The sequence below is a fragment of the Pongo pygmaeus genome, chromosome 3, assembly GCF_028885625.2.
Source record: "Pongo pygmaeus isolate AG05252 chromosome 3, NHGRI_mPonPyg2-v2.0_pri, whole genome shotgun sequence".
NCBI classification, from domain to species: domain Eukaryota; kingdom Metazoa; phylum Chordata; class Mammalia; order Primates; family Hominidae; genus Pongo; species Pongo pygmaeus.
The window spans coordinates 132,627,467-132,640,895 of record NC_072376.2 but is presented as its reverse complement, the minus strand read 5'-3'; the positions used below and the strand labels follow the sequence as shown (position 1 = coordinate 132,640,895).

Sequence of the window (13,429 nt, the reverse complement as noted above, 5' to 3'; positions counted from 1 at the left end):
TATGTGTGTGTGTGTGCGTGTATACTAAATGCTTAAGAGGATATTAAATGTTTAAAAGGATACCAGTTCTGGGCCGGGCGCGGTGGCTCACACCTGTAATTCCAGCATTTTGGGAGGCCAAGTCGGGCGGATGACAAGGTCAGGAGTTGGAGACCAGCCTGGCCAACATAGTGAAACCCCGTCTCTACTAAAAATACAAAAATTGGCTGGGCATGGTGGCATGTGCCTGTAGTCTCAGCTACTTGGGAGTCCGAGGCAGGAGAATTGCTTGAACCTGGGAGGCAGAGGTTGCAGCGAGTTGACATCATGCCACTGCACTGCAGCCTGGGTGACAGAACAAGACTCTGTCTCAAAAAACAAACAAACAAAAAAGGATACCAGTTTTGTAATATATTATGATTCCACATGTCATTCTGAAGTATTCCACACATATTAATACCTTAGAAAATAATAAATTCATTTTTCCTTGAACTAAAGCACATTCACATGTACTGGTTTTAAAAGGTAGTATTTCGCATGCATACGGTGCCACCTTGTGGCAGTTGCAACTATTTGTATATCTACATAAAATTATGGTTCGTATTAAATAACTGCCATTTTTTTTGACAAGTTATGTGTATAGGTTATTGAGTAAAAATCCTTAGCCTAAAATCTGTTGTTTTTTTCAAAATAACCTTTGAAAAAGAACATTTTTCAGAATGTCTTCAGATGGATATAATTTAAAAGGAGACTAAGTCAGAAACCCTAGATTGTCTGCTAACTATACCACTATCAAGATACTGAATCTTAAACTGTATAGCCATTCTGGACCTCAGTTTCCATATCTTTAAGGTTGTTCAACTAATCATTAATTAAGTCACTTTCATCCTAAAATTGTATTTGATTTTAGCTTTAGAAAATTATATTTCTATTTTTAGCACCCTAATATGAAATAAAGGGCTGTTTATGACACACCTTATCTCTTTTACTAATATTTTGTTTGGTTATGCATTCTGCTTGAATTTTCTTCAGAAAAAAGTCTTAATTTATTCTTCTCTCTGTCCAAATAGCCTTCCCCTAAACAATACACATTAAAAAGATTTCATTGAATTATAAAGAAAAGTAAGCTAAAGTAACTGAAAACAAGTTTTGAAACATTCTGTAAAGATAAGTGTGCATGTATTTGATAAGATGCGGTCAATGGCAAATCAAGTTCCCAAAAGTTAATATGGAAGAAGTCCCTCCAAAGCTTTTAGAATCTTGGGTGTTACTTTGATAAATAAGAACTAGTACAAGTTCAGAGGTCAGGCAGCTCTTTCTACCATAATGTGGATCAAATACTACCCTGTATTGCAGATGTGGCACCTCAGATTTATCTGAACTACCGCTTCATTCTTCCATTATCAATCATCAACTCAGTCCTTGTTTCAAAATGTCTTTTCCTAAAGTATCTCTTCTTATTCAACCTCTCTGGCACCCATTTATTTCAGACACTCAACTTCCTAGCCCTGCAGGCTAAAATATCCATCACAGTATCTTGTGTTTTAGAGACTGGTCTAAGAACTTGCATCAGAATCACTTGGAATGCTTGTTAAAACATGTCATTCTCTAGACCCCACACTGTAGACAAATACTGTCCAATAAAAATATACGAGTCACATACATAATTTTAAATGTCATGGTAATCACACTGAAAATAAACTAAAAAGAAGCCAGTGAAATCATTTTAATAATATATTTTATTTAATCCAATGCATGTAAAATATTATTTCAAGATGTAATCAATTAGAAAACATATTAACATAATACTTTATATCCATTAGTTTAGATGTCTTTGAAATCTGGTATTTTACACTTGCAGCATGTTACAATTTGGATTAGCATACTTCAGGTGCTTAAGTGCGGCCTGAACCAGTTCTGAGGGGAAGATGGAATAAAAGCCAGGAATTTACAAAACACACAGGTAATTCTTCTACATGATCAAGTTTGAGGCCACTACCCTAGACTGTCCTGTACACAATCCATTCTACAACCATTACTGAATTAACATTTGAAAAAAAAATGCCCCTTTAATTATGTCAGTCCTAAGAACCTAGAAAACCCTGGTACCTCCAATTCAATCAATGCAGATGAATATTCACAGTTCTCTAAAAGTGACCTCATTCATCCATCCAACCTACTCTTCAATTAGAAAATGTTTTGGATTCTTCCATAAAGCTTTCCTAAGCAAATATTCATTCATTCAACAAATATTTGTTGAGAACCCACTAAATGCCATCATGGATCTTACAGGTGTTAAAAAAAATAAAATAAAAATGGAAGTCACAGTTTAGCTATACATCAAGACCAACTGCCCATAACCACATAAACCAAAACGTAAGTCATCCTGATTTCCCTGAAATGCTCTAATCATAAATATAAAACATAAGCTTTACATTTTTGTTAGTATGATTCCGTGAAATCAAGCCAATCAACTACAGACAAATCAACTTAAACAGCTGTTTGCCCCCCACCCCAAAATCTTAATGTATAAGGACCAATAATGGAAAAGCTCAAAATCCTTCCTCCTTTATCCTTATAAGCTGTGCCGTTACTGGTGAGTGCAAGCTTCTTACCACCCTTCCCACTTGATTTGAAGTCTCCTGGATTCTGATCTGTACTTTTTCTATGACAATAAACTTTTAGATTCATCTTAATTTTATTTTTGATACAGGAAAACAGATCAGGTATAACACAAACCATTACACAATTTTTTACAATAAAATAAATGCTCTGAAATAGCACTATGAGATGCTATGAAAATACATCAGAGAGGTCCTTATACAGTCTGAAGGGCCAAGGAAAATGTCTTTAAGCAAAGTAACATTTAAGTTAAGAAAGGGTGTGAATATAATTAGGAATCTGAGCAGATAAAATGAAATTTCTAGGTAGAGAAGGAGTGTACATTATGGAAAGCCCTAAGGTGGAAAAGAACATGGAGGGCCAAGTTACTGAAAGGAGCAGACAGATGAGGAAAGTGATCTGATAGGGGGCTTCCCAGGCAGGCAGAAACCAGATAAGGCCAAACTCATGAGCTTCCAATTTTCCTTTAAAAAAAAAGTATAAGTACTTAAACCAAAGTAGACTACAAACTCCTCAAAAGACACAGAGCATTCCTTCTAAACCTCATGTCTTATGTTTCCTCACAGAGCACAGATATTTAGTACTTCCTCTGTACATAGAAAAATCGTAATTATGCCAGCCTTTTAATTTCTAGAATTTCCAGGTTATACTAACAATTATGTGTAGCTTCAGGTAACTTAAAAAGCACATTACCATGAAACTCAAGAAAACCTTTCCTAAAGTGCTGAGTTTTAACATAAAGTTCCTTAGAAAGAGAGGCAGTTTTTATGTGGAAAAACATGGGCACCATGGTCTACCAGCGTGATGCCAAAATTCTAGCTCTACCCAAGCTCCCAGTGGAAGGGGTGAAGGACATCCAACTCCCTTGCTTCTTTACTCCTCACTTTCCCTGACATTGTTCTTCATATCAAAGATTGTGATTTATACACACACAGAGATTAAAGGATTTAAGGAAAAAAATTTTACTGGGTCAAGTCAACCTGTTACCTAGCACACCCATGCCTTACTCTTCCAACTGATCGAAACATGATATACAGCGCTGTACAGGCAGAATTCTAAGCTAGTTCCCCACATTCCTGGCCCCTAGAGAGCGCATCTACATAATCCCCTCCCCTGGAGTTTGGGTAGAACCTACAAATATGAGCAGATATCACTTCTGGGAGAGGTTCATCAACAGGGAGATCTGACTGGGTCTGACTTAATCAGGTGAGCCTTTAAAAAGGGCTGGGGGCTCCCTAAAGCCACGGAGATGGGAAGTGTTAGAAGGCCTGTGAAAGGGCTAGCTGACATACAGCTGGCCTCTGGCCAACAGCTGGCGAGACAAAAAGGGACCTCAGTCCAACAACCACAACGAAATTCTGCCAGAGGGCTTAGAAGGACCCCAAACCTCAGATGAGATCCCACTTGCAGACCCTTTGATTTCAACCTTGTGTGACTGAGCAAAGCCGTCAACTATGCCACGTCCAGACTTCTGACCTACAGGACTGAGAAAACGAATAGGTGTTGTTTTGAAGCCACTGATTTGTGGTAATTCGTTATGCAGCAATAGAAAACTAACAACACTCAAGTATTTCTCATATAATGTCCGGCAGATATGAAAGTTTTTCAGGCGTCATTTTACAAATATCTTCCTAGCTGCTTTAAGAATAAAATTTTTTCAAAATTGACAGAACATTAATCGTGCAATATCTCCTTAATAATTCTCACCCTTTTCAATGAAAAGTCATTGAGTTTGGTGAGTCAAGATTCACTGAAATATTCTTCAATGTTGATGGGCCTCTTTGGTGAGGTGACCTTATTCCTGTCCTGCCCCGTAAGGGTGGGCAAGGTGGACAGAACGCAGCCTGGACTTCCGGACGCAGCCCCCTACCACCCCGGACTCGCCTACCCCCCTGGCCTCTGAGGGGGGGCCCTAAGCCCAGGACAGGCGTGGGAAAAGGGCAGTAAAAAGGATGCAGTTCTTCTCTTTAATCCCCAACCCAATTTCTCGGGAAAAGCCGCGTTCCCACACAGAAGGCGAACCCTGTAAAGCTGTGGCTTGGCTGCCGCGCACGCAGTCGCTTTACGAATTCCCAAAGCATCTAGCGGAACTTTAGACCGTTCACTAGGGGTCACATGGGCCACTTCGGGAGCAGCTGGCGAACAGTTCCTTTCAGTTTGAAAGTATCTTTGAAACTCGGAAATTGTGCTCCTAGGTCTTTCAGCCTAGAGGGTGGCTACTGAAATTGGAATCGTCATCTTCCCTCGGCCCCAACTAGTAGACCACAACCAGAAGACATATGCTAACCTACACCTACCGTAGTGTCACACCCGGCACAGCGCGACCAGGTCCACCAACTGCGCCTGCGCGAACCGGCCGCTCCCGCGAGATCACAGGAAGGCTGAGAGAAAGAGCAGGTCCCCGCTGCGTGGGGCTGGGCTTAAAGGCTCGTCGCGCCTGCGCAAAGGACCTGACGACGTGCTGCGTCGTTACTTTTGAAACGCTTGGCGGGGAAGTGCTGTTGGAGCCGCTGTGGTTGCTGTCCGCGGAGTGGAAGCGCGTGCCTTTGTTTGTGTCCCTGGCCATGGCGCTGCAGCTCTCCCGGGAGCAGGGAATCACCCTGCGCGGGAGCGCCGAAATCGTGGCCGAGTTCTTCTGTAAGTGCTCGCGCAGGCCAATATATTGGGGGGAAAGGAGTCGTGACGGCTCAGTAGGCCCACAGCTCGGCCTCTGATACCAGAGAAGTAATCTGGGGAGAGGCAGCTGCAGGCACTTCCTCCAGACGCGTTGCTAATGTGGAGCTACAGGTCTGCGTGCTGCTGGAGCCTACCTCGCGGCGTAGCCTCTTCCGGAGCGTTTCTTCCTTTAAGTGCAGATCCGTCCCACCTCCCACCCCTTACTTTCCGATGCAGGACACAGTGTGACTGGGGTGGGCCCCAGTGTGTGCGTGTGTGTGTGTTTTTCTTTTTTTTTTTTTTTTTTTTTAAACTGCGAGAGCACCCTCACCCTCCCACTCTAAGTGATTATTAGGCCTGAGACTGGCGGTAAACAAGACTTTGGGAACTCTTGTTCTCGAACAGGCCAGCTGCACGTTGTAAAGGAACCTGGCAGGATTTGGGAGGGAAAGGGGAAGATATAGGCTTGTCTGGAGCACAATGACTATTCAGTCAGTTGCTGACTCGAATGCAACAGCCTGTTTTGACATCCTCTAGCCTCGTAATCTGAATTTGGACTTGCATTACAATGAGGTGAAATTTGGCAATAATAAGTTGATACACTTTGGCTTTTTTTTTTTTTTTTGCCACATGAAAGCAATTATCTTTTTTACTTAGAAGCAAGACTTAAGGATTTTTAATGCCACTTTGTACCTACTCTGCTTTCAGCAAGATACGCGTGTGTTCAGTCACTTATAGCTGTATAGCCTAATGAAAATATAGCCACATCTAAATATATTTTATTTTCCAGAGTTATGCAGTGATAATGAATTTTCTGTAACATTTCTTTTGCTTGCAGCATTCGGCATCAACAGCATTTTATATCAGCGTGGCATATATCCATCTGAAACCTTTACTCGAGTGCAGAAATATGGACTCACCTTGCTTGTAACTACTGATCTTGAGCTCATAAAATACCTAAATAATGTGGTGGAACAACTGAAAGGTATTTAATCATTGGAAACAATTTGAGTGCAGATTTTCTAGCAATCTAAGTAGTCATTCTTCCGCTCTGCACATAGGAGTGTACTGACATCTCAAATATATTTTCAATTGAGAGGAAGAAAATAATATATAAAATGGAAGAAATCCACTCTTCCCCTACTACGTTGTGAGTGGGCTGAATATTTTGATGTTAGAAATCTGATATGGCTAAAAAAATAGTCATCAACTCCCTTAGAAGTGGCTTTTGCAGTTAATGTGGCCAAATGGAACAGGTTGGAATTTTACATAATTATAATGGTGTTCACTATCTGAGACAATATACACTACATATTCTCAATATAATGTATTAATTTTCTGTAACTAATTAATTTTCTGTACTCTAATGTTATCATTAGATTAAGATCAAGGAAATTGGATTCAACCAGAGAACTAAACTTCAAAAAGAGAAAAGATTGGCTACTAAATAACAGAACACTCACAGTTTTTTTGTTTGTTTTTCATGCATTTCTATTTATCGTTTTCAAAAATTCTGCCAGTGATTCAGTAAGCCTTTTCTGTCTGAACACTCGTTTTTCTTTAGCTCAAGACATTGCTGTATTACCTGTTGGGTGAATACTTGTTCTTCATCGATTTCTTTTTCCTTTCTAGAATTCCTGTTAGTTTCTCTTTCATGTTACCCTCCACTTAGGATTCTCTTTTCTAATTGTTCAAATGTTTCTCCCATTTGATCTTCTAAAATTTTAAAAAGTACTACAGTGGCCATCTTTTTTTTTTTAATTTAGAAATTATTTCTTTTGTTGTTGACCAGAAATGTGTCTTTTTTACCGTTTTTATTGCGTTTTTACTAACCCATTTTTAGTATGCCCTTCCAATGATGGCCATGTGAACTTTTTTAGCTTGGTAACTCTCTTTCAAGCTATACTATCCTCTAGATAAACTGTTAGCATTGCCTTGCCATTTATGTGTACAGGAGGGGAATCCCTCAACAACCTGTGGATGTCAGGTCTCAAATTGATAGGCAAGGGAAGATAGCCCTGTTGACATTTTGGCCTGGGTATTTCTTTGGTATGGGTGCTTTTCTGTGTGTTATAGAATGTTTACCAACAACTATGGCCTTTACTCACCAAATGCCAGTAACAAACCCTCTTGCTCTGACAACCAGAAATGCCTCCATATATTATATTGCCAGATGTGCCCTAGGGGACAAAATTGCCCTTGGTTGAGAACTTCTGCTATAGTAGATTGGTATTGTCAAAGTAGCAAGATGAGACCTCTTTTGGTGTGGGAATAGACCTCTGTTCTCAAGTGTACACAGGAAAGACACTGATAAGAGTGTCCACCTCTCCCAGAGTTGCATCCAAAATTGAGGGTCAGGAATAAATCATCTATAGTGATTCATAGGGCTGTGCTCAGGTCGTTTGGCCTGGAACCTCCAGGCAACTATGGATATGTGTTTTCATCTTAATTTGCTGGAGAAGCAAGCATTGCCTAAGCCAATGGTTTTTAGGTTGTCTTCCTTTGAGACTGCATTGATGACATTTCACCTTATTTGTGTCTAGACCTTCCTATTTAACTTCTCCCTTTTATTTTAGTTAAAGTGGAAAAATTGCTCTTCCCTAGAGGCAAGTTGTTCTGTTTGTTTGTTGTTTGGAGTCTCACTCTGGCACCCAGGCTGGAGTGCAGTGGCGTGATCTCCGCTCACTGCAACCTCTGCCCCCCACCACAGCCTCCCGAGTAGCTGAAATTATAAGCGCCTGCCACCGTGCCCGGCTAATTTTTATATTTTTACTAGAGACAGGGTTTACCATCTTGGCCAGGCTGGTCTTGAACTCCTGACCTCGTGATCCACCCACCTCTGCCTCCCAAAGTGCTGGGATTACAGGCATGAGCCGCCACGCCCGGCCAATTGTTTTGTTTTGAATGTAATTTCCTCTAGCCTTTTTCAGGGTCTTTATCCTGTTCTCTCTTATATTTTCTGCTTTTGTGTTTTGATTTTAATTATCCCCATTGGTTTCATCTTTCCAGTTTTAAAGGAAGAACAAATTACCACCCAGTCTCCTCCTTTTCAGAGTGAAACTAATAAAAAGTTGTTGATAAATGCCAGGGATCACAAGGCCCACAGGCCACATCCAACAAGTGGCCTGTTTTTGCACTGCCCACAAGCTAAGAGTGTTTTTACACTTACAGGTTTGTTTAAAAATAAGCAACAGAGATCTTGGTGGCCGATAAGCCTAAAATATTTACTAATTACTCTGTTTCTTTACAAAAACTTCGCTGACTCCTGAATATGCTGTTTCAATTTCCAAGATTACTTCAAGGCTCAATCTGAGCCCCCGTTCTGTGTTTATAATTTCTCTATAGGTGATCTCTGACCTGTGTATAGCTTCACTAACAACCTCTGTGTAGTCAACTCACAAACTTATATCTATCCCAAGCCTCTTTCTCCAGACTCATATATCCAGCAGCTATATCTTTATGTAGCTATCCCAGAGATAATGTACACTCAAGCATACTAAAAACTAAAGTTAGGATCATCTCCAAGATTGATACTCTTTAATTCTCTTTTTTTCTCTCAATGAATGACTAAACCGTCCAGCCAGAAATAAAAGAAACTTGGAAGCTGTCCCTGAATCATGCTTCTTAGTATCATGACTAAACCCAATAAATTTTAACCATGAAATCTCTTAAATCTACCTACTGCTCCATATCTACCAGTTTATCCTCCTACAAGCTTTCATTAACTCTTGCTTGAATTACTGATTGACTAACTAGTGTCTCTAGATCCCCTCTTTAACATCTCCAGTCCACTTTCCGTATCACAGCTAGAATGATAGTTTTGAAATACAAGTCTAATTGCTTTACATCCTATTCACACACAGTAATGACTTCCCTGGTCTTGAAGTGTATATTTTTTTAATTTGATCCACCAGGCTTTGCGTGGTCTGGCTCCTATTAATCTTGCAAGGATTACTTTGTTTTATTTTGTTTGTTTGTTTGTTTCTTGATTGCACTTGTAGTGGGCTGCTTCCAGCCCTCTATATGCTCTTCCCTTGGGAGTATTTGAGGCCTGTATCTTCTTTCCTATCCTTTTGCATATTTAATGCTGTTTATCCCTAGAGCTAAACTCAGACCTTTTCTGACCTCCCTGAGTGGCTCAAATTTTCCTTTTTTTATGCTCTCATTGCATCTTAATCTCTCTTTCATAGCAGCCATTACAATGATAATTTCTCATTTATTGGTGTGATAAGTAGATTAATGCCCATCTCCTATGCTTTCATCTTGGATTAGGATGAAACTACCACATGTTCAGTATTCTGTCCTCAGCACCAATTACTGTCTGATACAGATACTGAGAATTTGAAAACCGAAGTTAGATTATTGATGGTGCAAATTTTCTTGCACATAGGAGGAGGTCCCAGATAGCAGTGGTAGGAATTTGCTGAGGTTAGGGAGTGGGACCTAAGAAGAGAGCTACTTTATGATGCAGTGGACCAAGAAAGATGTCTTCCTTTTTATGTGTTGCAGATTGGTTATACAAGTGTTCAGTTCAGAAACTGGTTGTAGTTATCTCAAATATTGAAAGTGGTGAGGTCCTGGAAAGATGGCAGTTTGATATTGAGTGTGACAAGACTGCAAAAGATGACAGGTAAATAGAAATTACATTATTTCTACTTTGATATATTTTTTTCAAAACTTATTTTTATTACTAATTGAGTTCTAATTATATTGAACTAGTTTTATATAAAATATGGTTTGTTTCTAATTTATATTTTCTAAGATATCCTCAGTCACCTATGGAAAAGAATTGTGCTCAGTTTAGCAGATCATTGATTTGTATATATAATATAATTTTAACATAATTGCCTTTAGTCTAAATCAGTAGTTTTCAAACAGTATTTATGGTGATATATACAAAACTACACATGATATACTAGATGAACCATTTAATGAATTGTTCTAAGATATTTTTAACTATAAGGAATGATATTAGACTCATACAATTTAAGATGTAGCTCTGCTGTACTTCCTTTAATGCCATCTACTTCCTAAAACACTTCATACATTTCTGAAGGTTCCAGACTCCCCGGAAGAGAAATGCATTGTCCTAGGCATGCTTTTCTATAAACTGAGAACCATTTCTTATAGTGAAATGTAGTTTGCTTCTGAAGGCTTTGGTGTATTTTAGGAAATTTTTAGCTTATAAAATAATTTGATATACAATTTAATGTTTTATTTGAGAAAATAGGAAATTAGACATTTAGGCATTACTAAAAATGCCGAAATGATTATACCAATAAATATTTTACATATCACTTGTTATTTTTATTTCAAGAGATGCTGAAGTGTCCCGAACTTGAAGTGATTGGCAAATTTTCTAGTCATCTGATACTAAATGACCTGACACTAAGACCAGCTCTAAAAGATGACTGGCAGGATAAATGAAGTAATAAGGATGTATGTTGTGCCTACTAGGTTGTAGGTCCGAAGGATAGTTTCACTCACATTTTTTACAAACCTCCTTTCTCAAATAAGCCCTGCTTATTTGATGTTGAGAGCATTTAATCAGATAAATAATCTAACTACTGTGTTTGAAATAGCTTGTTAAGACCTGAAATGAATTAATTGATTTGATTTTTTTTGACAGTGCACCCAGAGAAAAGTCTCAGAAAGCTATCCAGGATGAAATCCGTTCAGTGATCAGACAGATCACAGCTACAGTGACATTTCTGCCACTGTTGGAAGTTTCTTGTAAGTATTATACAACTTCTTGTTGAATTAAATTGATTGGCAAAAAGACTAAGCTACTGCCGTAATCACCCCCTTATTAAATTTTGTCTTATTTATCAGATTTACGTAATATAAATTGAAGGAAAAACGTTATCATGCAAAAGTAATGTATCGTAGTCTCCCTTACCTGAAACCATGGATAGTATGAACCCTATATAATGTTTTTTTCTTGGGCATACATACCTATGATAAAATTTAATATGTAAATTAAGCATAGTAAGGGTTAATAATAAACTGGAACAATTATAACAATATGCTGGCATCACTATTCTTGCGCTTCAGGACTTATTAAATAAGATAGGGGTTACTTGAACACAATCACTAAATTGCACAGAAGTTAGATACAATATTTTCTTTACTGAAATAAATGTTCATTGAGCAAAATAAATTAACTAGTGATTGGAGACCAAGCCAAATGACCTTTTCCAGCAGTGAGTGGTTCAAAATAGAAGAGAGGCAGCAAGATTAGTTTTACTTTTAGAAAATAATGTACTTCAATGATCTTATCCCCAATTTAGGTTCATTTGATCTGCTGATTTATACAGACAAAGATTTGGTTGTACCTGAAAAATGGGAAGAGTCGGGACCACAGTTTATTACCAATTCTGAGGAAGTCCGCCTTCGTTCATTTACTACTACAATCCACAAAGTAAATAGCATGGTGGCCTACAAAATTCCTGTCAATGACTGAGGATGACATGAGGAAAATAATGTAATTGTAATTTTGAAATGTGGTTTTCCTGAAATCAAGTCATCTATAGTTGATATGTTTTATTTCATTGGTTAATTTTTACATGGAGAAAACCAAAATGATACTTACTGAACTGTGTGTAATTGTTCCTTTTATTTTTTGGTACCTATTTGACTTACCATGGAGTTAACATCATGAATTTATTGCACATTGTTCAAAAGGAACCAGGAGGTTTTTTTGTCAACATTGTGATGTATATTCCTTTGAAGATAGTAACTGTAGATGGAAAAACTTGTGCTATAAAACTAGATGCTTTCCTAAATCAGATGTTTTGGTCGAGTAGCTTGACTCAGTATAGGTAGGGAGATATTTAAGTATCAAATACAACAAAGGAAGTCTAAATATTCAGAATCTTTGTTAAGGTCCTGAAAGTAACTCATAATCTATAAACAATGAAATATTGCTGTATAGCTCCTTTTGACCTTCATTTCCTGTATAGTTTTCCCTATTGAATCAGTTTCCAATTATTTGACTTTAATTTATGTAACTTGAACCTATGAAGCAATGGATATTTGTACTGTTTAATGTTCTGTGATACAGAACTCTTAAAAATTTTTTTTGTGTGTTTTATAAAATCAAGTTTTAAGTGAAAGTGAGGAAATAAAGTTAAGTTTGTTTTAAATTTGTCTTAAAACATTTTGATACTGGTTTGGTGTTGATATAGTTAAATGCTAATTAGAATTGATTCAGCATAGCTAATGAATTCTTGTTCCTACGAAGTTATAGAACTTAAGGATACAAAGCTGAGTGAGTCTTGAGGTGTCTTCAATCTAATGGATAAACTTTGATCACATCCTGTTCATCTCATAGCAATAGACTTAAAGCTATTCATCATTGTGAAAGGATAAATGTCCTTTGGAATTAGTCCAACAATTCCAGTTGAACAAGTGTTGATTTTAGTACTTTACTATACTCTTAGCCTTATTGTCAGCCTACTTTTCCTTATATGTTTAAATACTATGCTTATTCCTGTGCTTTCATTAATACCCTCATCTGGTACATGCTTTCTATCCAGTTCTCACCTGTTTTTCCAAGGTCAGTTTAAGGCAGATTTGTAAAGTCTTCTCTAATCTCTAATCTAAATCTGACCTCATTTTGTAAAAATTCAGTTTATTAATGCTTATTATTAGACACTCTAAGTTCTGTATGTGTATTAACTTATTTAACCTTCACTATTTTTAACTAATTGCACATAATCTGAATCTGCTCATTCAGAAATTACATATTGAGCAAATACTGTGGATCAATGGCAGTTTCTGGGTTCTTACTGTAGACTCTTCATATCTTTATGGAATAAGTGGACCACTGGTGTTACCAAGCTAGATGACTTCAAGAAAAGTGGCAATTAAATGCTTCATTTGTATTTTAACTATTTGAGAAGTCAGACTAAATTCTGTGAAATCACTTTTTTTTTCCCCCAAGATGGAGTCTTATTCTGTCGCCCAGGCTGGAGTACAGTGACGCAGCTCAGCTCACTACAACTTCCGCCTCCCGGATTCCAGCAATTCTCCCGTCTCAGCCTCCCGAGTAGCTGGAATTACAGGCATGTGCCACCACACCTGGCTAATTTTTATATTTTTAGTAGAGAGGGGGTTTCACCATGTTGGCCAGGCTAGTCTTGAACTCCTGACCTCATGAGTATTGGGATTA

The 13,429-nt window shown here is 38.1% G+C and overlaps 1 protein-coding gene and 1 long non-coding RNA gene across 2 annotated transcripts in view; one reads left to right on the top strand and one right to left on the bottom strand.

Moving 5' to 3' along the window:
* Nucleotides 1–4,989, bottom strand: part of LOC134739460 (uncharacterized) — a 177,845-nt gene extending 172,856 nt beyond the window's left edge. The window contains exon 1 of the long non-coding RNA XR_010126127.1: nt 4,899–4,989. This is a non-coding gene — a long non-coding RNA (uncharacterized LOC134739460). The remainder of the gene's footprint in view (nt 1–4,898) is intronic.
* Nucleotides 4,701–12,413, top strand: MAD2L1 (mitotic arrest deficient 2 like 1). The gene is made up of 5 exons (XM_054484784.2): nt 4,701–5,238; nt 6,095–6,241; nt 9,766–9,886; nt 10,886–10,989; nt 11,547–12,413. The coding sequence occupies exons 1-5, from the start codon at nt 4,881–4,883 to the stop codon at nt 11,717–11,719; spliced, it is 903 nt and encodes a 300-aa protein (XP_054340759.2). The 5' UTR covers nt 4,701–4,880; the 3' UTR covers nt 11,720–12,413.
* Nucleotides 12,414–13,429: the final 1,016 nt, after the last annotated feature.